Consider the following 25958-nt stretch of genomic DNA (forward strand, 5'->3'; position numbering starts at 1 on the left):
ATCGGCACACGTGGTGGATACAAATTACCCTGTGTTTGACACGCCTGACGACAGGTTGTGGCAAACTGTCAAAATATTTTCAGCTGTCACATTGCAAAACATTGGAGGTTCAATTGTACCCAGTGCTGCCCATTCCGGTGAACAAATCTAATTTATAAAATGAATTTGTTAATGAAACTAACTTTCCTCGGGTCCATTTGGATTGCGTCCACCATAAGCTATGTGAAAGCGGTGAGTATCAAGCCATTAAATGCGGTCTAGTGCAATTGCGGCACTAACATTTGCTCCGTGTTGTTTAGAACTCGCTCGAGTACGACGGCTGGCTAAACATAGCACTCTTCCATGCGCTGGACATAGACGAACCAAACAAATTCACCCTACGGGGCAACGTTACCATCACGAACCGTAACACCGGCCTGGTTTCAGTGGCACAGGAACCGCTATCACTGCAGGACAGAAACAAATTGAAACGATTGGCGCAAGAGAACCGGCTTTACCGCCTAGAGGCACACGTTACCGATTCTGATGGTGTAACTAAGTTTCTTACCTCGTCCAAAGCGGTAGGTGTAATTTGGTTGCTCGCGCATTATGTGCATTAGATTAACTGAACGTTCCACCACCATTCTTTGCTGCAGTGTGCCTTGGCGAAAGCTCAGCTAACCGATGTGCTATGGGTTTCGTTGGACCACTCGGGAATGGTGACGGCGGTCACACAGTCGGTCAACAATGGCAATATGAACGAATGCCGCGACCTGTCCAACACCGACGTGGACGTGCTGGACGAATTCAACACGGACGTGTACGTGAAGCATACCGAATCGGCACCCATCCCGGACACGGCCAGCTTCATACAGAAGATGGAACGGGAACGGGAAGCTCGAGAACGCGGCGAAACTAAGGACAATCGAAGCTTCTTTGCGAAATACGTAAGACCGTCAAGAGTCACATGAAGGCATTTGGAGCAATTTAAATATCTCATCCTGGTTTTTGTTTTCCAATTTCAGTGGATGTATCTCGTGCCGGTCGTCATTCTGCTGCTAATTTCATCCACCAACCCGGAGGCCGGGCAGCGCTAACGCGGAAAGCCGATACGGCGCACTTCTTTCTTAATTTATACTGCATTTCAGTCACAACCAAATAGTAAAGAAGCATTCAGCTGCGTTTCCCACTATAGATGCGCGTGATTGTTCAGTTTATTATTTCGTCTGCTCACTCGACACCTCAACGTCCGCCTCAAGCTGTGCCGTCTTTTTCTGCAACTTTTCCATCATTTTCTCTTCCTTCTCCTTTCGCTTCGCTTCCTTCACCTTCTTACGATCTTCGCGCTCCTTTAGCGCTAACATTTCCTGGAAGCGCTCGTCCCGCGGATCTACCTTGAATCCAAAGTGTCTTCGCACTTCCTCGACTAGACGATCCTTGCGTTCCTTTGCGGCGCGTGCTTCCGCTTCCTTCTTGGCGATGCGTGCATTCAAATCCGTCGTCCACTGGTCAAGCTTTTCTAGCTTTCGTGCCACCTCCTCTTCGCGTGCTTCTATCTCGGCCTTGCGTGCCTTGCGCGCCGTTTCATTCGCATCCATCATTTGCTTCAGTGTGAAGGGAAATGCAACACGTTCGTACTCCGCCTTTTCGTACGCTTCCTTTTTAGTTGGGAAGCAAACACCTGGAAATAAAGGGGAAACGGGATATTTTAAAATCTCCGCGCACATCATGTCTTCAAACAAAACTCACGTGGATCCACCCTGCTACCATCGATGCCGTACCGGCCGAGCATCATGCGTTTGTACTTGACGGTTTCGTGAATCCAGGATTGTGACTGTTCGTACGGAAGCACACCGTGCAGCATGTTGCGGTGCTGTGGTAGAAGCCGTGATTTGTTCCTCAATGTCGCTATCCGTGCTTCACGTGCCTCCGCCGATTCTGCATCATCGTCGACGAATGTTACCGGCAGCTCTTCCGCTACCGGCTCTTCGTTTTCCAGCTGTTCCGCTTTCTTGCTCAATCGTGTCACTCCGCATGTTAGCGAACGGGCCAGCATGAAATACTGACCAACGGCTGCGGACGGTAGTGTACGGAGCAGTAACAGCTTTACTGGTAACATCACAAAAATGTGGTTTCTTTAGGTTTTCCCGCACGAAAAACAGCTTCTCGTTGTATGTTGTGTAAGTTATTGTTTTGGTACGGACGTCAAATAGTGGGTTCCGTACCGGACATGCAAGTGGCATTTCATCATATAAAAATCGTTATTTTTGTACATAATTTATTGAAAAATAATGTTTCTTAAAAACGTATCGTTATTTAGCTTTATTATCCTCTATTCGGTCCAATTTTTTTAATTTCGCATTTCTTAATTTTTTTGTCATTATCGCACAACTGTCAAACAGTGACATCATTTTCGGGTTTGAAAAAAAAGAAGAAAAAAACAACAAACGAACCAGAAACCGGACTGAGAAGCGATTCGTGTGTTTTTCGTTCCATATATAGTACAACGCACCAACAACATTATCGTTCCCAACGCATAGTGTACGCAAACCGCACCGTTTGCCCACCTCGAACGAGCGTGAGCCCATCGCTAAGACAGTGCACAGTCCGAAACGGTGCAACGGCAACAATGTCCACAAACAGTGGCGGCAGCGCTGGTGGACAGTACCCAGCGAACGTAGCAGTATCCAACTACCACGATATTTACGTTCAACAGGTATGGCGACGACGGTGCGATGGTGCCACGGTGCCGCGTCGGGCTTCGGTCCACCCCACGATTTCACTGTGCCAATGTGTACACCCGTCCCAAAGTCAGCCGAATGTCATGTGCCATTCGTGCCGTCTCCTAACCCCGGGGTTTGTCCGAAAGCCCCGCGAGACGCTTTCGCCGTATGACGACATGCTGCGAAAGTAGCGGCCGAGCACCCAAACAAAGGCGCGACTCGTTTGCCGTTTCTTTATTCGCGTTCTATCGTTGCGCTTTACGATTCCCGTCCGTCCCGAATCGATCCGCATCCGCGAAAGGCGTGCGTAGTGTACTACCGACAACAGTCCGGGGCTAAAATGGTGCGTTTCTTTTACTCCGATATGTTTCAGCAGCCGGGCCAGGAGGAAGTAGATAGCAGAAATACGACCACCGCAACACCTCCACCGTTACCACAGCCGATAGTGATAGTGACCGCACAGCTGGGCACACAGGCCAGAAGCGAAAGCAGCCTTCTCTACTACCCAACCGCACCGCCCGTACCGTACAGCGAGCTTGGCGAACCGAGCACCTCACGCCGGGGCGAACCGCCCAGCTACGATGAGGCGGTCGATGTGGAAGCGCCCCCACCGTCCTACGATTCCCTGTTCGGGCGGGTCCGGGAGGCGCGCAAAACTTCCCGAGGAATACTGGATTTTTTAGTCAACATTGTTATACTGGTGCTCGGAACGCGTGAGTAATGACTTTCCGGTACGGAATGGCAAATGGCACGTGACCTGTTTCCCATCCCTGTTTCAGTCGGCTGCACCATTGCCCTGGGCATAACGATCGTCATACCGGTGTGTATGATCGTGTTCGGTTCCATCTACCTGTACGATTGCCCGCAGGGTGAATACATACCGGTGTATCTGCTGGTAGGCGGCGGGTTCGGTGTGCTGAAACAGTTGCTCCATCTCTCGACCCGGGTCCGCAGCCGGGAGGAGCAGGAGCTGGAACGGTTGCGACAAACGCCAACGCAGACACTCATCAACTGCTTCATGCTCGGGTGGTTCATAATCGGGTCGTTCTGGATCTACCAAATCTACGAACCGAACTACGATCCGTCGCTGGGCAAGTACTGCAACAAGTCCCTGTACCTGTTCACCTTCTGGCTCATCACGTCCGTCTACATGATGCTGTTCGTCGTGACGATCGTGCTGTGCAGTGTCAGCATCATCAGCCTTTGCTTTCACCGGCAAACCTAACCGGTACTGCCAAACGTTACGACGGATACGGGCCCTGCACAGCCTCCTCACCTGACCAATGCGCACCACTAGAAGGACCACCAGCTGTCGGGTTCGGGCTTTTCGCGAACACACGCACTGGCACTCTTTTCCTAGTTGTGTGGAGCCTTTTTTTCCATTCGTTTCACACATCTATGTGTTTGATCAGACGATCGCAGCACGATCGAGATCATCTGTTGACTAATATTTCGATTGTTGCCCCAATGTATTTTTTTTTTCACCTTCTTTTGCGATCGTACAATCGCTGTGATCTGCACCTAATAGCACAAAACTGTCGTAACAAGCATAACTCGAAGAAAAACAAATGCGTTGAGCGTGTTTGGGAGTCTGTGGGGGTTTTTTTAAATTATTCTTTAATGTGGTAAATCCATATTGGTTGGAAAATTAGTCACTATTCACGTGACTATTTCCTTCGATCGATTACGCACCCCAGTTTTTTTTAAAAACAATTTGTGAAAAGGTCCTCTTCGACTGTTACGCTTAAGCCACATTTTTCAATTGTCCGTTTGAAAAGGAACTTCTCTTCCAGCAAATGAAGAACTGACCAAGCAGTAAATTGCTTCTCTCTATCGATTTCCCTCCTAGAACATATTATACTTCCATTTTTTAGTGCTTTCTTTTCAATTGTTTAAAAGCATATATATATGTATAAGTTAAAGCGAGCGAGTGTGCCACATGTGTGCTTCTCAAACTCCCTGTTTTTGTGCTCCTCATTTGCTTTCTTAAAACAGAAATTGAAGCGGAGCGCACCGCAGCCGTCTGTGAGCGGAAGCCAGTATCGCTAACGGCGTAGAAACAATGCGTCCTATTTCGTTCGGTCTATTTACAACCAAACTTAAAGCCTCGAATTTTTCAAAGCATGTACCTATGCGCCTATGCTTCCTTTATGCTTTTGAAATAGAGGGGGGAGGGCTTTGGTGAACATAAAAAACGCCAAATCTATAGTGTACAGAAACAGTGAAGCACACACACACACACACAAAAAGCTGCGTTCGGTGTCGCACATGATTTAAATGTTTAGATATAACTATATATATAAATAAATATATGATAACCCATAAGCCAGTTAAAAATACACATACACACAAAGAACAGTTTAGTTAAGCGAGGAAGCTTGCTGTTTTCCGTTTGCCAACAATGCACGCGTTTGGTGGCACATGTGGCACAGCAGCAGCATTGTGTGTACATGTGTGTATCTATATATTTTTTTTAAAAAATCACCCCACAAAGCAACACCGCAATGATAAGTGGTGTATTAAATTAACGTTTAATGAAGTGTGTAATACCACAAAGATTATACATACACATACATATATATATACGCAATCGGTTTATACAAAACAACACACAGAGAATTAAGGGGCAGCTTCATAAAACAGACCAAAAGTAAGAAACTAGCAAACAACGCCATAAACCTGTGCGTATGGCGTATAAATAATGTGGAGTAACATTTACAAGAGACCCCTTGATGAGTAAAAATGAGTAGGGGAAAAACCACGTCCTCTCTTACACAAGCACATTTGGGCCAAAAGCTCCCATTTGTACTGGGAAAGTCCTCAAACCTAACGAGCAGAGAGAGAGAGAGAGAGAGAATGGGCTTACAGTATATGACGCGCAATATGACGGGCCAGTACTGCTTAGTTTATACATCGCTTATCCGTTTTCCAACTTCTCCCAGTACTGCAGTTTCAAGTCCGCGGCCAAAAGAGAGAAAGAAAGAAAGAAAAAAAGATCAGAACATCCTAAGGCATATACGATGTTGTACTACTGATACGATACACGATTCCATTTCATCTCACTGAACAGAATCAATAAACACAAAACTATTGGAGACAACCCTGGCAAGCAGTGTGTGTCTGATGAGGAGTAGCTCTTGAAAATATTTATTCCTTAAGATGACAAATGGTTTGATTTGCTTCACAATATTAGCTTCTTATCTTTATCATTTTACAATTGGATAAGTCATAAGGAGATTTATTTTTCGAGAAAATAACAAAACCTTGAAGATGTGAAAGGGAATGTTCCTCAAAGATATAACTCTATACCCTTCTTCGTGGCTCTCCGTTTGAGAGCATCGTAGTAACATAGCCGCATCGTGAGGAATCTCGGTGCAGTCCACCTGTGGCTAAATCCTGGTCTTCGACAGGTTCGAGCCGTTCTTTCCAACAATCTTACTCCTCCATGCCTGATGCGGAGCTGGTCGCAAAGGACGAACACCTTCCTCACACACATCGCCAAAGGAAGTTCTTATCACCTGCCTCTGGAAAAGAGCAACCACCTTGATTTCTTACACTACCATAGTCCAAGACTCGTACAGGACATCTTCTTCTTCCTTGGCACTTGTACTACAACCTCTAAAGGTCTCGGTCTGCCATTTCTGGTTTTCTGTGTCTTGATTTTACCCGTAGCAAAGTGACTGCGTATGGCGAGACGGTCTGGATGGGATTTGAACCCCGGTTTGAATAGGACATCCACATGTTGCTTAATCACAGGACTTGATTTGAAGCACGTGTCCATTGAAGTTAAATTTCATCACTTAGTTCATCATCCGAAGCTAAGACCGGTTTATGGAAGAGAAACTCCTCCATAAGCACCTTGAAGTTGTCAACTGATGATTTCCTTCTGGTTGGAGGGCTGAACGGCCGCGAGAGGTTCGAGCAATCAATCACAAAACTCCGAAATCACAAAAAATCCTTGTGGCTCCTAAATCACAAAAACTCTTCCTCCGGTCTGTGGATCGATATGGACGAGACCTCCTACATCCATTCCGCTTAGAGGCAATAAAGAACCCTATACTTTGTGTGTACATATGTGATACAGTACTTCGGCAGCTCGTACTAAACAATCCCACGATGATCCCACCAGCTGAATACGTTTTAGTGTGAAGGAAACAAACATAAAGCTTTAAACACCTGTGTCGCTCTTTATTCTTCACTTCTCTTTAACAATTTTATTCCATATCTCCCTACATTGTCCCTACCATTCTATATGGTAGTTAACATGTAGTACGCCATAATTGTCGCCGGTACGATCGCCAACAGCAGCACCATCGATGCACCGCCCAGCAGCAAACTGTTTGCCACCAACGCCTGTGTGATCGCTTCATAGCACCCGATCCGATAGATCGTCAGGGAGGTCTGCAGCTGCTGGCATGGTCGCTTCCGGGCGCCATAATCATCCATACAGCACGAATCCGGGATACGTTCGCTCCAGTCACGAAAGTCCTCCACACCGCAGCAATGCAAATCCTCCTGCGTCATGTCCCACGAAACGGTTGTCAATCGGCGCCGGCCATACATATCCAGACTCTCGTACATCTGATCCTGCAGACCCAGTGCGATGCGCTCGCGAAACGCGTAACCTAGCACGGAACCGACACCCAGCACTACCACGGCCAGGAACGACAGCAGGAAGTACTGTGACACCCCAACCCAGTCCCATGCGCGCACGGTGGAAAAAAAGGAAGGAAATTTTAAAACTTCTTACCGCTCCTTTCCTCTTTATTAACACCTACATAAAAGCACAATGGAATTATACAATCGTTCTCGTTTAAGCATAAATTTTGCTTCCTCAATTTGTTTGTCGTGTTCGGGTGTTTTTTTTCTTTTTGTTTGCTGTCCTCTCACTTCAGCCGATCGATTGTGTTAAATTAAAATAAAAAAAGACAATATCTTAACATAGTACGATGTAATGAGAGCTGAGCCGGCGGTGCAGGAAACTGTGTCCACGCGTCTGCGTAACGAAGCGCAAAACATTGTCCAACGCCACTAGGCAAGTATTACTACGCTCAAAATTAAGAGAAGCACATTTACAAAACACATCAAATAAAACATACTGCAAATAGCAAGAGATTCTGCGGGGGGAAAAGGGCTCACTCGAACGGTCGAGGGATGATTGTGTTCCCCGCTGGACGGAATACGGCGTCTGATCGCCCATAGCTCCACAAACGACAGGAAGCCAGGGAACCCGAGCAGCAGTAGGTAGATGTCTTAACGGTTTATCGAAGTACGAAGATGGAGTGCTGGGCCGGTGGTAGATGCTCACTACTATTGCTTGATTCAGTGTGCAGCATAACAATTTTCCACGCACGATGGAAAATCACTCAATCATTCGGAACAGCGAGCAGGAGAATATCATTCCGAATATCAGCAGCACAGCCACACCGATTCCACCGCCACCGATAATCGCCGCATTGTCCCGGATGTAGCTGGACGTGATCTCGAGACAGCCGTTGATGTAGATGTTCTCCGGGCTCGGGTTCTCGATGCACGGCTTGTACCCGTCCAGCGTTCGCTGACAGCAGGACTGTGGGATGTCACCGCGCCAATCGCTGTAGCTCTTGACACCGCAGCACTTCAGCCGCTGTTGCGTTTCGTCCCACGCCGTCGTGATGGAGCGCCGCGAGCCGTACAAACTCATGGACGATCGCATCTCGTCGCCCATCGTTTGCGATACCTTCTCGCGGAACACGTACCCCAGGATGCCACCGATCAGCATCGTCACGAAGATGAGGAACACCAGTATGAAGTACTGCAACAGCGAAACAGCGTGCGATTTTTGAACCCCCGGATACGGTCAAAGAGAGCCGGGGAGGTAGTGGAGTGTGTGGGCAGGTGTGGGAACACACAGTCGGAAAAGAAGGAAAAAGAAGCAGTTTAATCGAGCGGAAAACTAAACCGAAAGCGTGATTGTATCCCATCCAAAAGCCACTAGCTACTTAGGAGCGTTGTCAGTAACAAGGACGAGGACACCTACCGTCAGCAGCATACACTTGTACTCCTTGGCCGCACCCATACATCCAAAGAACGATAGTAGACAGACGAGGGCGGAGGTGGCAATCAGGACGTACACCGCGCCGGAAAACAGATTCGTACCGAGCAGCTCGTTAATGAAGTGTTTGTCCACCAGCGTCCAGATGCCCAACCCGAACACGATCGCACCACCGAGCTGGAATGCAATGGGACGGGGTTAGTTCCAGAAAAGTGAGTGCGACGTCAGTAACACTTACAAAGATGACAAAGTTGGCCACAAACATGCTGTACTTGACGCACTGCCCGCAGCAGTCCATTCTACCTCCGGATCCCATGGTGTGAGACTGTTGTGTCTATCCCTATGCTACAAGTGATGCAGAACCTATCGGATCGGAAGGATAAGATTGAAAAGGATTATGATTGAGATCGTACGTTTTTATCGTAATTTTAATCAGTTGACATTCAATATTGAGATAGTAGATTTAGTGCGCACATCTGAGTTAGTGAGCTGAATCCTCGAATGGATAGTATGGTCAGTACGAAGTGGTTATATGACTCTACTCAGAATTCACCATTAACATTTTATGACTCTTCCAAAAGGTTGTCCCCGCGTTAAAAGGACGTAAGATATTAAGTCTTCCCAAGGGATATCAAGAGCAAGAGGTATCAAGTCTTCCAAAGAAACATCAAAAGCGACTTCAACTTCAAAATTGCTCGAATTTGATGCCGACTTATCACTAGAGTCCACTGGAGGTGGAGTCGTTGTGGTTTGGTGATCTCACTGCAGGTTACCCAGTACTAATGGCGGAACGATCCTGCCATGTGAAACTGAGCGGTGGTGGAGGGTTCCGAGCTCGCAAGCATTCGAACCCGCCCATCGTTCAGCAGATATGATGAGACAAGGGTCCCTAACTCTCATTCCGCTTAGGACTTACCAATGAGATAAAATACCTACTGGCTGAATGTTAGTCCTGGAGTGGATCACATGGGATGTGATAGCTGGTCGCATCTGTGAACAATAATTGTCATTTGCAGATAGAATAACTATTCCAGGTTTCGGCAGGTTAATACAGCTGTTCCACACAAACTGATATTCTCCTCTTGAATGTCCATAAATTTGGCCCTCAGTCAAAATTAGTTAAATTGTACATTAGGAGTTGCGTCATTAAATGACCATGGCGATTTAACTTTATCGGCTCTAGACAAAATAGCTCTGAACGCACTTTCGGAAGCCTTTAAAGAGAAGCATAAAATATTTAACTGAGGTTTTTAAGGCTAATTTGATGATCTTTTTTTTTCTTTCTTTTATTCTCTTTTGTACATTATATTATGATGAAGTTATTCATTCTTTTGAACAGAGTATTAACCGCCTCTTCTGTAACAATTCCTGGTACACCTACACGCAACCTTCTGATAATGGATGTCGATCACCATGCGCGTGACTCATGCGCTGTTTACAACTCGAACACGCCACAGTGTGTCACCTTCGATCCAAAAAGCACGCTGCTGGGTGCCAATCGCTATCGGTTTACCGTAAACACATCCCCCCAACCTCCAAACCCTCCTCTTCACCCGCCGGAACCTTCCCCTGTCGGACACCGTTCACTGATGTCAATTGCTTAATTGACTCTCGGCGTAAAACCACAGCAAAGTACGCGGTGGTGCGCATTTACGCACGTTGGTACAATAGTTTGTTCCGGCCAGTGTTCGAGGCCACCGGCTACCGTTTAAAGGCCACGGTTGTCAGAAGTGTAGCGCGCCACTTTAGAGTGTCGTGAGGTAGCCACCGCTCGATGTAATGTAGGATCCGCATACTCTCGACCAAGGCCACAGGGTGGAGGGGGGGGGAAGGGGGAGAGATGTTTACGTCGACCCGAGAGTCGTCGGCTCACGTGTCTTTCGCAATGGAAGATCGGTTCCTAGAACAACCCCCAAGATGGCGTAGCATTAGTGGGTCTGAGTATTTTACGCAACATCGTATAATTCTGAGATGCCCAAGGTCTGATGTCACTTCTTGGTGACGTGACTAGTTTTGATACGTAGGCGTTAAATAAAGCTAACTTGATACTATTTCCAAAAATAAATAGAACACTGCTTAATGTATTTAAACCTCTGAAGAATTCGGATTTCACGAGCTCTTGATATGCTGGGGTCGCCTGTGATAAAGACGACACTGGAGTAACTTTAGTCTTCACACGGCAGGACCGGGGATCAACTTCCATCTGCACCGTACTCCATAACGAGAACTGACTTTCGTTGGAGCTCTATTGCAAGAGCTTGGATGATCCAACTCTAGAGGTCCACCAGAAAACTGATCAGGGTCGTCAGTCACCTTGAGTCATTGATTCCAATCTAGGCATCAAACTATCCAATTCCACCGTGCCCCAAACAAATTGTACCGATCTCATCCGTTCGATCTCGCAAGATTTGAATCTAAATCTCACGTTAAAAAGATGTTTTCTGCTATCAACTCATCATCAACTCCACAATATTCGGCCACATCCTGCACTTCCCCGTCATCATCTAGATAGGCACCCGAGGCTCTCTCGGAAAAAAGTGAACGGAACGGACTGCCACCATTCATCCGACGGCACGCACACGGTCGAGGGTCAATGCCGAAATCGTTCACCGTGGTGGTTGCCTTCCTGCGTAACCTTCCACCGGTCCAAAAGCACCGTTCACCGTCCCTGACCGTCGGACGGTTCCGGTTTCCTTGGGAAGTGACCACACGATACTTTCGCTTTTCGCGCTCGCGTCTCTCACGAACCAGCCGTCAGTTCCCTCAGCTAGGCTGTTTTGTGGGCTGTCCTGGGAAACCAGATTGGTAACGCTACCCACAAATGGTCTAGTTGCACCAGCGCTGATTGAACGCTTCGCCCATCCCAGCCTGGTCAATGATGCTGCCGTTAAGCTGTGGGTAATGTTGCGTTACGCAACCGTCTACCTCGCGTCCATCGCGTACCATCGCGAACACGTACGCGGCCGCCTAATGGTGCTGGCGTCGTGAGGGCCGGCCCGATTATGTCGCCAAACCGTTTTAGTGCACCGGAGGCCCGCTTTTGGGGCAGCATGTTCCATCGGTGGCCGACAACGGTTACGACACTGGGAAGCAATGGCTCTTCATCAATGCCCGCCAGTCGGTCTCGCCATGCGCAAGTGTCGACGTTAGGAGGCAATTAGTGTAAGAAAAAAAGGGATTTAATCTTTTGTGTGAGATAAACTTTAAATGAAACAATTATCTAGCTAGCAGGAAATGAAAAATAACACTCCAAACAAAACCTCCCAATCGCCTAAAGATCATTAATGATCGCCGTTTGCATCTTTCCTTTTTTAAATGTGTACAAACATCGGTGGGGAAAGTTGTAGCGCCTTTTTTTTTGTTCCGTAAACCCAATCGTTCATCGTTGTGCAACGGAGCTGTTCGCCGGGGGTTGCTTCATTCATTGTGGTAGTTCAGGTTTGATGTAGTGTGTTTTTTTTTTCTTGTGGACCCAACATCACCCCAAGGAATATTAATCGATAATGGACACGCCAGGATGTTAACAATCACATCGGTGAGTCGCTGTTTTATGAACGTTTAGCTAACGATACCAGCAGATTAATGAAGCTGCTGCAAACAATGATCGTATAAGACGGCGATTTGGAGTGACGTTGATTAATGCGGTTGCTTTATCTATTTGAAACTGGTAATTCGTGCGATGGACATGATGACAGGTAGAGTTAAGAAAGTCGTGCGATTAGGAGAGTTTTGCTGTTATCCTACAGGACTGTACTACATAGTCCGATTGCCTGAGAATCTAAATATAATTCAAATTCTCATAAGGGGTAATGATGGACGTCTAACTCCTTGAAGTTAGGAGTCAAATAACTTGGATAGATGAGATGAGTTGAGGACTTTTCACGGTTTTTTCATGGTACCGGTTTTCGAAATAAGATCCTTGATATTTTACAATTCACAGTTGGTCCTTGAGATTTCAGCACGTGCATATTGTCTAGTCAACAGTGTTTAAATGACTCTACTAATCCTCAGAACATGTTCTATTGGATTTACGTTTTTTTGTAATTTGAATTGTATTTCAAGGATTCAAATATACAATAAAAAGCTGTAATGAAATTTTATACGACTAACTCTGTTCTTCAAAAGCATACATCAAACATCAAATCTCATCATCTCAAGATCGCCTCCCCGTACGCAGGACTGCCTATCCAACTACGAGTAACATCAAGTCCCCGAAAACCTGCAATGACGGACCATTATTTTCCTGGAGACATTCAAGATTGCCGTTAGAGCCTCAGGACGAAGCAAATACAAGAGATAAACCAGATCTCCTTGCAATGATCAGGATTTGCAGTGAGCTGCTTCCATCAATTATTAAGGAGATTGAAGTATTTATTACTTCGGCAAACTCCATGCGACACAGGTCCTCAAAGTCTAACTCTTACAGTCCCAGTGGAAGAACCTAGAAATTCTTATTTAGGTTCAAGATCAAGCCATGAATATTACCCATCTTCCGTTCACAGTAGAGCTTCGTAGTGCCAAAATATATCATTCAGTTTAGAAGGCTTCTTCTTCATCTTTCTTGGCCTAACAGCTTCTTAGATCATGCCTACCATATCTGGCTTGCTAGACTTATTGATACCGCACAGTTGGATAGTCAGTTCTCACAATGGGGGAACGGTCCAGATGAGATTTGAACACCGTGCCTGCCATGTGAAGTCCGGAGCAACTGTCACATCTACCACCGGGTCGCCCCGCTAATATAGTTCAAGAGGCTATATTATTTAAATTTGGTAAAGTTCTTGATCCACTATGTTTTATACCGGCGGTTTTCACTAACAGCATGATTAAGTGTTCGGGAGGTCTCTGCTCAGATAACGCCACTCCCAAACCTCTAAAAGCAAAACTTAGAAAATTCATCTTCCATGAAAAATCGATGCAGGTTAATAAAAGCTTAGCCCAAGCTACGCATCATCACTATACGGCCTATTCTTTGAGATAAGCTCAGAGATAGCTAAATAAATATTCATTCAAAAATGACTTCAATTCAAGCTCCGTTCAGCATGACTGGATGATGAAATCCCAACACCTCACCTCTATATGTACATTGATCACCATTTCTCGCTATCGAAGCTCCAATCGTGACGAATAATGAGCCACTGACGCCGCCGTCAATATCACACCCAGGTGCGGATGGCTCCCGGTGTCTTTTATGCGCGTCGATCAGAAGACACTGTTCCGCCACGAAGTGCTAACAACCAAAAAACCCATAACCGATAGAGGAGATTTCACTCGTCCAAACACACAAACCTTATTCGCAGCCCAGCGCATTATACAAATATTCTGCTTAATCCGGTTTTCGACGCTTATCCAGCATGAATCCCACCATTGTTGGAATGTTGCTAAAGGAGTTTAAATTATGATTCATCCACCATGCTTAGCTGATTTCACAAGTCGCGTTTTGATTAAAGTACTTTGTTTTACCTGGCAAATCAATATTCAAAACACTCGTGACGGTGGCAAACACGAAGGAAGGACAACCGATCATTACGCGTTACGATCGCTCAAAACATGGAACGTGACTCGTTTGTATGACTAGCTCCAATTAAGCGTTCTATTTCTGCCGTTCTACGGTCATGCAGCTGGAATGTCGTTGAGTCTGGCTGCGAGGACGCAGTGCTAACTCGTGACTTGAGTCATATGACCCTACCGGGTGCACATAGGCCGAGCAGCAGCTGAGAGCTGGATTCTGAGCATTCATTACTTGAGATATAGCTTCCTCAACCAGGAGCTTCACTGCAAACTTAGTTTCCACTTAAAACTTTAAAAGTTTATCATCACCACCAACTCCTCTTCAAGCGCCTCTTTAACCAATGCGCGCTTTTAATGCCACTTCGGCCGCTTTTAAAATTGCCCGCACGGATTCCGCCACGTACAGCCAGCCGGAATCTTTGTCGCAACGTTACGTAAATCTAATCTTATTCAGGCTAGAGATGATGCATGAAGCAAGCGGAATTTGCAGAGCACACGCCGTAGCATAACAATCGCTATTGAGCCCCTTTCCAAACAAACCCGGGTTTCGTCAAGGAGTCTCGCGGGTAGTAGTGAAAGCAAACCGTTCTTCGTGTTTTATTTACTTATTGCTGAGCTTTGGTCTGCTTCTTTATCACACAGCAATTGGAATGTTTTGAATTTCAATTTCATTTTCGACGAGGTGTGCTGAAATTGGCAAACTTCGCTGCATAGGATGAAAGGGAGCTTTTGTGTACATTAGAATAAATACACGGTTGCTGGAGTGGTTAAGCTACGGAAACGGCTTCAATTATTTGCATCTTATGTGATGATTGTTGGTTTATGCCGGTAGGAAAATTCATTATGGTTTATTAAGAGCACTCAAGATGAATATTCATAGAGGCTTATCCAATTTAAATTTGATTTTGAACCAAGCGAGTTGGTGTTTGCGTCTACAATCAACCAAAAACCTTCATCTAGCTTTCTACATACAGAAACACACTTTACACGAGTAGGAATAAGTGTTAGAAATGATCTATTATGAATATTAATTACAGCCAGTCTCAGCCCACCTCCCCAAATTGCTGGATTTAGCTGTGACTTGAATGAGCCATAACAAACTACATCAGTGGTCGGTCAAATCCAGTCCGTCAGCTGATTCTATCCGGTCTGGGAGAAAATATTGGTAGGACTCACAAAGTACACAAGATCTCGTCATAAATATACGTCTTCACACGCCAGGCCCGGAGTTCAAATCCCATCTGGGCCGTTCCCCCCATAGTGAGGCCTGATTATCAAACTATTGCGGTAGCAATAAGTCTAGTAAGCCAGAAATGGCAGACATGACCTAAGAGGTCGTTAGGGCAAGAATCAAGAAGAAGTATTGAAGCGAGAAGCAAGCATATATCATTCAGAAATGAATTGTTAGCAAGTTTATTTTATTATTTTTTATTTATTTATTAATTATCACGGCTAAAAGCCGTATTGTCAGCACCGCATGTGCTGATGAAATACAAATGTCAAAAACAAAAAATTCACAAAGAAATTACCAAGGCATTTCCTCCCTGGTATTTAGCCTTATCCCGGGCATGCTCGGTTGTAGGTGTGTGAGGAAATCCAGGTCTATTGTAGAATTTGTAGCAATGTTTAGGTTCGGGACTATTGCTGGCGGTATTGTGTTGATGGTAATGTGGTGTGTAAACGGATCATCCTTCCGTGTATCGGATCTGGAGAGTGAAACAAAACTAAACAAAAAAAAAACAGCGTTTTGGACAGCACAAACATTTGCCTCTGTATAGTGTTTCTCAAACTGCCCAGCAGTGATAGCCCAAGCTCGACCAAGCCAGCACCGAAATCAAAAGCTATTCGCGAGTTCCCCTCCGTAACAGCAGGGTTTCTGCTAAATTGTTAGCAAGTTTGATGTTATAATAATTGGAAATATTTGCCAGACTATAAATTAGCTTATATGTCGCTTATAGCGCTTATCTGTGTGAGGCACTCGCGCCTGTTGGTATGCAATTCTTTGTTATGCTAACGAGTGGGTCATCTGATCATACATGGCTGATACGTGCCTGGTATGTTTGGGAAGATCTTCAAAGGGTCTCTTAGACATAACGATAACCTACTTCCTGGTGCTTCTTTAACTTTAAGGTATTTTAGGAATTTGTTGAAATAACAATTAAGCGCAACACATCTTCAACATATCTTATAGGAGCCATCATAATTCTTATAGCTAAAACCGGTTAAATTCTTATTGCTTAGAAAGCTTAAATTTAAGCTAGACTCATAATTATTAAAATCAGCTAAGGAAGTCGTAATTTTCACCCTTTACCCTATCATTAGTCCCTTACAAATTTCCCTTGGGGACTCGTTTTGGTTTGCTTCTCGTAGGGATCTTCATGCTTTAGGCCTGCAATTTTCGCCTTTCTTAATAGATCATAGTGAACATTCAATAATTCTTTTCGAATGAACCTTTCCTTAACTCCAACAACCCCCCAAACCGATTCTCAGAATTTAACCCACCGAGATTCAATAAATAAGTTTGCCCTTACACACCAGCCAGTGTCAACAGACCGCTATGTTTAAGGTGAAACTTAACTGTGTCTATTTTAAATCAGGCGCGTAGAAAAAAAAAACACCTAACCCACCACAAAATTATAGACCGCCCCGTCGGCAATACTAAGTTAAGGCTATAAACGTTTGCTGGAGATCGAACTGGTTCGTGGAATTTTCTCCCGAGCTCCCAAGATTATCGAATCTCTGCCCGAGCCGCAAGCGGCGACGAAGAAGAATGCGAACCAGTTCTGGTAATCTGAACGTGTCCGGCTAACTCCGTCAAACAAGCTTGTTAGCATCTTATTAGCATAAGACATGCGACCGGGTCCAGCTATAGGTGGCAAGCATTCGCACAAGAAAGTTGTCAGATTTTGTATAGCGGTGAAGATTAATTAGTGTAGCCTGGATAACCTAACCAGTGATGCATTTCTGGTGGGAAATACAAATTGGAGCTCAATAGTGCATTTACCTAGCGCAAGTGCAATATGAAGTCATTTTTTCATAGTGACAAAGTCCTCCTCTTTGTGGAGCATTATTTCTGCTCACACAATAAAGGTCACTGAACTTTACTGTCTAGTCCTTAATGGAAGTGGAGTTACGTTGCTCCACCAACATAGAACCAATACTTCACCATTCCCTATGTTCTATGCTTACCTACCCAACCGCTACCTACTCACAACAAAACGCGATAAGAATCTCATTCGGAAAAAAAATTGCACTCCCTCCATTTGCATTGTCACCAGGACAATCGGCACCCGGGGATCGGAACAACTTGGAACTGTTTTTTTTTTCTTCGCCGAACCCACTCGTGAACCCACAAACCGGAAACGGGCGTCGGGAAGTGACAGCCGGACCTTTTTTTATGGACACTTTGCGTGTTGTATGTGATTGATTAGGGCACGTGTCAATGTACGCTTGAGGTAGAGCATGAGTAGAGCGGGAAAGTTCAATGTACATGCAGTAGCGTGAATGGACAGCGCAGTGTGGTCATATTCTCAACGATCGGACCCGGAAGGGGCATTTGTTGTTGAATTTTATATTCAAAGGTTCCAGACAAAAAACTAAGTTGGAGTACTTGATAAATTTATACTGGATGAATAAGCCCCATTAAGGATAATATTAATATATTTTCAAATAAAAATAGCAGCATTATTTTATTAATAAAAATCTCATTTTTTCATGATTTTCTAATTTTTTTTTATGTCTTGCACGACAAAAGCTGGGTCAAAATAAAACAGAGAAAAATCAAGTGATGACGACAACGGACTTCACACGGCAGGACCGGTGTTCAAATTCCCCCCAGACACAATCAAGTCACAGAAAGCCAGAAATGGTAGACCGAGTACCAAAGAAGGAAGAAGAAGAAAATAAGCAAGTGATCTGATCTGTGATCCGAAAGCCGCAGGTAATGGTAGATTTCGAAACTCATTATTTTAAGTTTTTATTAGTGTTGGTAATTTTTTTTTCTTTTTGGGATCGCCTTTTTGAAGATCCTGAAGATGTTTGACAAACATGTCAAAACATTTTTAAATCAAAAGGCTGAATTTTTGGACAGGAATTGATGTGCTCTCAGGACTTTCCGGGGACACGGAAAACTCGCCAAAAACTCGATTTGATTCTTCCAAATAGTTTTTAATTGTTTGAAAGGCTTGACAGTGTGTCCAGTAGACTTCGTACTACTTAAATGTTTGACAGATGTCAAACTATTCCTATGACATTTGACATTTGTTCAAATGGTGTGTTTGTTTGCTATCCAAAAGTAGAAAGCTAGATGAGTAACAACAAATTATTCTAAACCTTGCCTACAAGCTGTTAAGTATAAATATTACCAAAAATAAAATTCTGTTTGCTCTGCTACTATGGATTTTAATTGTTCTCAATACAAATCTTGCTGTTTCTTAAGTTAAGCTAAGAAACATTTTCCTACTGATGTGAAGGAAAGTTTAACGATATTGTTTAAAAATTATTGCACACATTTTATAGCCTATTTCAATAGCACCAAAATTGTTTGATAATAAAAATTTCTTTTAACATTAAATTGTCAATTACTATTATTAAGAACTTTTTTTTAAATCTCAAATATTGTAGTTATCTTATTCAAGTTATTCTTCCCTGGTTTTTAACAACAAAGCCTTTCTTGCCGTTAACCTTGTCGCAGCTTTATTGACTATTCATGCTATCCTAATCGACCGTACGTGAAGTGCACAGCGAATAATTATCTTTTGTCCATTGTCTATCGCGCTCTCTAATAAAAATTACATTAAATAAACAGAAATGCCGTGCATAACGAAAAATTCTAAATATTTCTAATTAGTTTTTTTTTATCTTTCGCTCCTTTCGTTCGCTGCCCGTTGCTTAGGGGCACATTTTAATCGACTTTTTACCACTGCCTAGGGAGCCTTGAACTTCCCGCCTGACTTTATTTTAATTTTTTCCTACCACACCTGGCTCACAAACACCAATCGCATGACCTGACCAAATTCTAAACACACTCTCCCCTTTCTGCCCATTGTTCTGTGGACCGAAGCCGCGTATTGTTTCAATTTTTTTTCACGCCATCCGGGCCACTCGGACACACCGGAGTACGGGCCGCATAAATAGTACAACTTAATTAATTACGCTTCCGGCTTAAGGTGACGCTGAAGCGGAATATTATTCTTCCTTTTTTTTGAGAGCGAAAAAAAGACACCTTTTATTATACCACTCTTAACTTTCAATAAAACAATTCACACCGTTTTTCAACTCTTCTGACGACTCTCCTCGATTTTGCTAGGGTTTGGTCGACCAAAAAATGAACCTAAAAAATTGACACCCTTCCACACACGCCCAGTGTCCAGTGTGGGATCGCCTCAACCACGTTAACACTCCGGGTTTCGGTTCCGGTTCGACGGTGATCATCAGCGGACGATCGTAATCGTAAATAATTCCGAACGCAGGTACATTATTTCGTTTGCGCTTCGACTGAGAAAGGCACATATCTTTAACGCTTATTTAAATAAATTTTCACCCTGCTTAGAACCATCTGTTGGCTTCTTTCTAAATTAAAACCGACACAAAAAAAAAGCAAGGGCCTCGTCAGCACCCTTGGCAGTGTGTTGCGTAGTGCGACTTTGAAAATGTCGAAATGGAACACATTACCACAATGATTTATGCTAATCGGTACCACTCACGGCAGGCGAGTAAATCGTTGGCAGCTTGGCCTAAGAAACAAAAAAACTTCCCCTACGAACGAAGAGTGAAAGTTGACTGATGAAATACGGCTGAAAGATTGTCGACGATCGGTTGCACCCCCCCCCCCCCCCCTGAAACGGTTTTGCCCAGGGTATGGATGATGGATGCCAAAGTGCGATAAATTATCTCGCTTGCTGTTAAATTTATGCTGTGTTTAAATCTTGCCCGGTGACATCGCGTCCGCCCTCCCTTCAAAACGTGACCGGAAACATTATCTCGGGTGTGTTTTAGTTTTAAAGCACATAAAGTGAGTAATCTCTCCTACTGGCCATAGAACCGCATCCTAAGCTCTAATGTTTTGTGTAAAAAGGGACAAAATTTCCATTCGTAACGTACAGTGGCTTACATCTGTGTTGTGTTGTGCAACGCTTTTCTCTCTGGCCGCATTCAATCACGTGTCACGCGCGCGCGCACGCTTTGTTCGACGGATCGAGTGGCGGGAAATGCGACTGGGCGATCGTACGCCCCCATATGTGAATTCAGTGTGGAGAATTTTAATTAAGCGTTCGGTACTCATGTCATGATGCAAAATAATATGCTTCGCTTAATTGTTTGAGATCTGCCAAGGGCTAAATGTCACGCCAAACTCCCATGTTCCACAAGCGTTTTAGAGGCAAATTTAAGTTGTTTTATCGATCAAAATGAATGGTCACAAATAATAGCGCAATTCAAAACCCTTTGTCCTTTGTTCCGTTCGCAACATTAAGAGCATGAATGAATGATCCTCCCCCAGATGCTGCCTATTGACTCTCCTCACCACTTCCTACTTGCTCATGCCGACCTTTTCAAAGAAGTGGATCTTAAACATCGAGCGCCCACACATTTCTGTCTAAACGATCGGTTTCGGTTGACGATTTCTAAATAAAGCCATTACGATAACCGCACAAAACATGAGGCTCCCTTTCGAATAAACACCACCGGGGTGCGCACCGTAATATCAAACAAGATCGACCCGTTGCTACACCACACGATGACACGAACGCGCCTACGCACCGACCACCGACACTTAACGACGCGCTAAATTTCGTTCAACAACGCCACCGCCAAGAGAATGAGAATCGTTGGGAAAACAGTAACAAACAAACGTGTCTCCCACTACCACCACAGAACCGTGGGGGTTGGTTTGTCGTCGGGCGGTATCATTAGAAACGTAAACAAGTGATACGTTGTCAAATTTACGGCCTAGGCCCCAAACTAGGGTCGAGCGAATGCGTCCTATACTGGCGGGCGTTGTGACGGCGCAGGAAGTGTCGACGGGAGATTTTATGACTGCTTGAGAATGTTTGGCACGTAGTGGTACAATTTATGTGCCTGTCTGCCATACATTGTGGATCATCTCTAGAAAATCTCATCTGGGAGAAGGTTTTTGAGCGTTTTGATTGCTTCCGTGGGAGTAGCTTACATACCCATCGCCCGGTAGCCCGCTTTGGATGACAATTTTATAGGTTTTTGTCTTTGTTTGATGGTTGTTTGAAAGATTCGGCTCATTTTAATTTGGGACTGTACGTTTAGCAGACTAGAGAACTGTAGTAGTGGGAATTGGTACGTACGGTAGTTTTTTGTTTCTTGAGCATATTTACATTCCGTTTTAAATTTCACAATATCGATAAACTATCAAAAAAATTAAAAACTGGTAGACATATGAGGCATTTTGAATTAAAATAATAACTTCGATTTTTAAACTGTTTACAAAACACATAATATATCTGTACTGTCTATCGAAGGGTTCATTCCAATACCCTGACCTTTCTGAAGGTGTGAAAAGGTGTCCTTTTTTCTTTCTGACACATTAACATTTTGTTTCAGCCTACCACGCTTCTTCTGGGCATGTGGACGACTATGTCCATCTGGACAACCTCAAAAGCTCAATGAACTGGGCTGTCTGGTGTTATTCTCATGATATGCTCAGCTCTCTGCAGTACTGCGTTCTGGACGGGATTTGAACTCCGGTCCTGCCATGTAAAGCCCGACGCCGTTAACGCCTCGGCCACCGGAGTTACACCCCAACGGGTAGTTTTATACGCTAATAAATCTTACAGATACTAGAGCTAATTAATGCTCCTTAATTCTTCATTCACACATTTATGGCTAAAAATTCGTCTGAGCACCTTCTTCTCAAACGCAAGCTTGTGGTAAGCTTGGTAAGCTTCTGCTAGATAGAAAAGCTTTAAACAGAGGCTTTAAAGCCAATGTTGTCTACATCATCAGCGTTTGCCATGATCTGGATTGGAAGACATTATAGTCCCGAAAGTTTTCAACCTCCAAATATCAGATACCACTAACTAGCACCAGGTTACAGGAAATACCATGGCCAGTCCCATGATCAAGAATGGAAAAGGCCATCCCACAAAATCATATTTGGAATTGTATCATTAGCAGATAAACGGTATATAAATTAAAAATATTTTTTTAAATCAGAAAAGGTAATGTATCCGCATTAAATTAACGATTCAAATCACAATTATCAGAAGCACAAGCATAAGAAAATAAATTCTACGGTGTGACCAATAATAAGACCGATTAAAGTTTGTTTTTAAACAGAGTCTTCCTTTTATATTTAAAAGCTTAGGCTTTATTTCATTTTATCAAATGAAGTCTGTGGCTTGACAGTAGGATTTTAATATTTCCATAATTTTAGCAGATTTTCGGGAAATGCAAACTTTATAGCTAAAGCTCTCTAAATCACTCTCGATTTTTAGTAATACAATACAAAACAACTTTACTGCCCCCTGAGGCTTCATGCCTGCCTTTCGCAATTTCCTGCCAATTTGTAGATAAGATGAGACACGCGATGATGGAAATCATACCCCGAGCCTTCAATCGAGGAAGTGAATGAGTAGTCTGCCTGATGATCGAAACCGATTTATACGCGATGCATCACTAATTTATGAAAATCGGTTTGCCATACATTAATCGTCTCGTAACTTTTTATTCCACTCAATCAGCTGCTTCACTTAGAGACGGGTAGCAATCCAAAACAGGCATTCGTAGAATATTGACGCTTGGAGCACAAAACTGCTCCCCACACAGCTCCGACAGACCCGAGCGAGAGGCTTATTCGGGTCAATGCCACCACCACGCCACATTAGTTATGGTAGCTGGTTCGATTCTAAGACGACGGTTGAAGAAGAGGATCGAGAAAAAAAACCAAACCAAGATTGATCCAAGCTAATCAAATAGTTTGGTTTCGTCGTTTCAGAAGCAGAAGGTTTTATTCTTCTCACAAAATGAATTTCACAACACGTCTGTTAACAAATGGAAACAGATTGAGCAAAAGTAAACAATTGCGAATTATTTCTTGTCCGCTTGTGCAGCCATTACCACATGGAGCATTTGGGTGGATGAAACCCAAACCCATCTTAACTAAACTAATAGATTGAAATTAAGAAAAATACAAGCTAATAGCTTAACATTTTTTAACATTTCCACAAGTCAAAAACAGTGCAAAGTTTAGTAACTTTTTTGGATTTTTTGTTCAACTTTTGATCTCTATAGCTTCTAAGCTTCGTCTCCAATTTTGATGGTAAGTAGCAATTTAGAATAATTTCTTGAAACTGATGTAAATTGATACATTGCAAAAAATATATAGAAGGTAAAGAAAAAAAGTCATCTCTTCACCTACTGTGCATTACGAGGGCACAAGAAGAACGTTAATGGAACCCGCAAAAATCCTATCCGCCTCGGTTGGCCGGTAGCGGATCTCATTTTGTCGTGGCAGCGAATGGAATGTCAATGAAAACGAAGCGAACATCGTAATGACTTGACGCGGTTGGTTAATTGCGCTTCGAAGCAATCATTCCGTGAAGGACGCCTGAATTATAAATAAGCGCTCGGAAGCGAACTCCAGTAAAAGAAGGAAAAAAACAATATGAAACTTATCATCATTTTTTTGGAGCTAAAATTGTTTGTGGGTTTTTTTTGTAGCTTCTTCTTCCCCAATAGAGGGTCAAAATGTAGCTCCACTTTGCACGATTTAACCTTCTGCAGGTTGATCGATCATTCGCACCGGGCAAAAACATCCCCTTTCCATCGCGCCAAGAACCGAGTGACTTCATCGCTGGTATAGAAAGGGAACGTTTTTGCACCGGTCGGAGCTGATGCAGTGCTGTGCTGTGTGCCCCTATGCTGCACCTGGGATTGTGTGTGTGTGTACTGGCACTATTTACTACCCACAGTAGTAGTAACACAGTGGCCAACATTCAGCATACCCCGGTGGCACAAAAAACCGCGAGTGGGGTGAGGTGGGATAGGTGGGAGCAGAGCCAAGCGGCTTAATGACCATCGCGGGCGTAAGCGAGTGGGATCCCCGTCCGACAGCACTCCTTCCAATCCACCGCACATAAGTTTGAAAGGTGCTTGTTGAGAAAACAAGTTTCAGCGCCATGACGACCACGCGCACCGTACGCACACTAGTGCACACACACACACTGGTTGAGCGTGATCCGCGTTCGCATGCACACACCCGTACACAGCACCTTCTTTCGCGCGCGTGTATGGAAGGTTTCCATTGCCGGCGTCAGTCGGTGGAACGGCAGAAAAGGCTATAGGGGCTTACCAAACAACCGTGCTTGGGGTCAGCAAGAGCTGCTGGCAGGGAGCATCAAGCCTGTGGGTTCATGCCTTTGTGACTTGAGCCGCAACTCACAGCTTTTAGGCGGCCAGCACAACCGTGGGCAAAACGGGGCAAAAGCTTATGCAATCGATTCTTATGCTCCACCGGTCATAGAGGTCGAAAGTCTCCTCGAAGGAGAGTGTAAGCGAATTAGGAGATTTAATAATATCAGGTGTAGGGATCTGAAAAGAATGTAACAATTTTCTGTTTCACTTGTCTTGTTAGACGTTCCGCGTTGGGGTCCCAAGCAGCTTCTACAGCGTTGCCAAATTCGAGGGCCGCGATCGCCATTTCACTCCGAGAATGACGCACACCAACACAACCGTAACGTACGCCAAAAAAGGCTCATCAAAATAACACAAGCACTTCTCGACTAGTTTCGAATCTAAAGTACACAAGTTTGGGCTTACTATAACAGCTTACAAATACACTCTGGTTTAACGTTGTAATTTATGTTTAACTAGCAGCTGTATGTACTGGTGTATTCGCGTGAGACGCTTTGCTCGTCGATTACATCGCGCATCATCCGACGCAACACAACAAAAACGAACTGTTAGCCTTGAAGGTTAAGCCTCTTCACAACGCGTGAGAAGAAGTTTTTTTTCTGGCATTTAATTGCATATAAAAATCGTTTAATATTTCTTCCACCAACACACACACAGAACCTGATGGAATGATCACTCGCAAGCATAAACACAAGTCACCACACAAACTTCACTTAGTACTTATAAATTGAGATATTTCGTGGCTCGTTTTTATTTATTCACGAGGCACGAATCATTTTCCCGCACTCTTGGCTTTAATTGACAACAAATCACCCGTAGCACCACCAACAGTGGTCGAGAAAACTTTGGCGCGATCCACTCGAAACCACCAGGCTTCGAAGCATCATTGCACAACCGATGGGCATTTCAAGCCTCAAAATGCCTTTCACAGTTTTAACCTCGCACCGTACATATTCCGAACAGAAAAGGGTACACAACCCCGAAAACAGGTTTTACGGACATGTAATATCAACTGCACCAACTGCACCTTAGATTTATCCTACGTAATTCACGATCACTTTAAGCTTAACCAACGCCACAACTACCAACCTGCTACAACCTCGCGGAATACACCTGCCACTTGGGGTGATGTTAGTTTCAGAAAACACACGCCACTACTCTACCTATCCTTCGAAGCCTTTTTACAAGGACTAGCGATGGACGCGTTGACGCCAAACACTTACAACGGAGAGTGAACGCGTGCAGCACGAAGCGCGATTTCAAATCAAATGATTCGTTGCTGGTGTTGCGGTGGTGGTGGTTGTGCCGCTAAGCTGCCCGCCCGAACG

The 25958-nt window shown here is 44.3% G+C and overlaps 5 protein-coding genes across 11 annotated transcripts; 2 read left to right on the forward strand and 3 right to left on the reverse strand.

Annotated features, from left to right (window-relative positions):
• The first annotated feature begins 69 nt into the window (after positions 1–69).
• On the forward strand, positions 70–1173 carry LOC118504172 (ER membrane protein complex subunit 10). The gene is made up of 4 exons (XM_036038320.1): positions 70–231; positions 300–560; positions 636–926; positions 1005–1173. The coding sequence occupies exons 1-4, from the start codon at positions 160–162 to the stop codon at positions 1074–1076; spliced, it is 696 nt and encodes a 231-aa protein (XP_035894213.1). The 5' UTR covers positions 70–159; the 3' UTR covers positions 1077–1173.
• LOC118504170 (growth arrest and DNA damage-inducible proteins-interacting protein 1) lies at positions 1157–2768 on the reverse strand. Its single transcript, XM_036038313.1, has 2 exons — positions 1729–2768; positions 1157–1660 (listed from the first exon to the last, which is right to left on the reverse strand). The coding sequence occupies exons 1-2, from the start codon at positions 2096–2098 to the stop codon at positions 1197–1199; spliced, it is 834 nt and encodes a 277-aa protein (XP_035894206.1). The 5' UTR covers positions 2099–2768; the 3' UTR covers positions 1157–1196.
• Positions 2388–5835, forward strand: LOC118504169. 2 transcript variants are annotated; one of them, XM_036038311.1, is made up of 3 exons: positions 2388–2695; positions 3079–3415; positions 3482–5835. In XM_036038311.1, the coding sequence occupies exons 1-3, from the start codon at positions 2609–2611 to the stop codon at positions 3925–3927; spliced, it is 870 nt and encodes a 289-aa protein (XP_035894204.1). In that variant the 5' UTR covers positions 2388–2608; the 3' UTR covers positions 3928–5835. The 2 variants fall into 2 exon arrangements, with proteins under 2 accessions (XP_035894204.1, XP_035894203.1); XM_036038310.1 differs by having other exon boundaries at positions 2416–2695; positions 3076–3415.
• A 1028-nt stretch (positions 5836–6863) lies between these two features.
• LOC118506278 (tetraspanin-9-like) lies at positions 6864–7902 on the reverse strand. Its single transcript, XM_036043195.1, has 2 exons — positions 7842–7902; positions 6864–7447 (listed from the first exon to the last, which is right to left on the reverse strand). The coding sequence occupies exons 1-2, from the start codon at positions 7900–7902 to the stop codon at positions 6951–6953; spliced, it is 558 nt and encodes a 185-aa protein (XP_035899088.1). The 3' UTR covers positions 6864–6950.
• Positions 7446–25958, reverse strand: LOC118504171 (tetraspanin-11-like). 6 transcript variants are annotated; one of them, XM_036038318.1, is made up of 5 exons: positions 25720–25905; positions 9673–9726; positions 8975–9099; positions 8722–8913; positions 7446–8496 (listed from the first exon to the last, which is right to left on the reverse strand). In XM_036038318.1, exons 3-5 carry the CDS (start codon positions 9050–9052, stop codon positions 8065–8067), a joined length of 702 nt encoding a protein of 233 aa, XP_035894211.1. In that variant the 5' UTR covers positions 9053–9099; positions 9673–9726; positions 25720–25905; the 3' UTR covers positions 7446–8064. The 6 variants fall into 6 exon arrangements, with proteins under 6 accessions (XP_035894211.1, XP_035894210.1, XP_035894208.1 ...); XM_036038317.1 differs by having other exon boundaries at positions 9653–9726; XM_036038315.1 differs by lacking the exon at positions 9673–9726 and having other exon boundaries at positions 25854–25958.

The sequence above is a fragment of the Anopheles stephensi genome, chromosome 2 (genome assembly GCF_013141755.1).
Source record: "Anopheles stephensi strain Indian chromosome 2, UCI_ANSTEP_V1.0, whole genome shotgun sequence".
Classification (NCBI taxonomy): domain Eukaryota; kingdom Metazoa; phylum Arthropoda; class Insecta; order Diptera; family Culicidae; genus Anopheles; species Anopheles stephensi.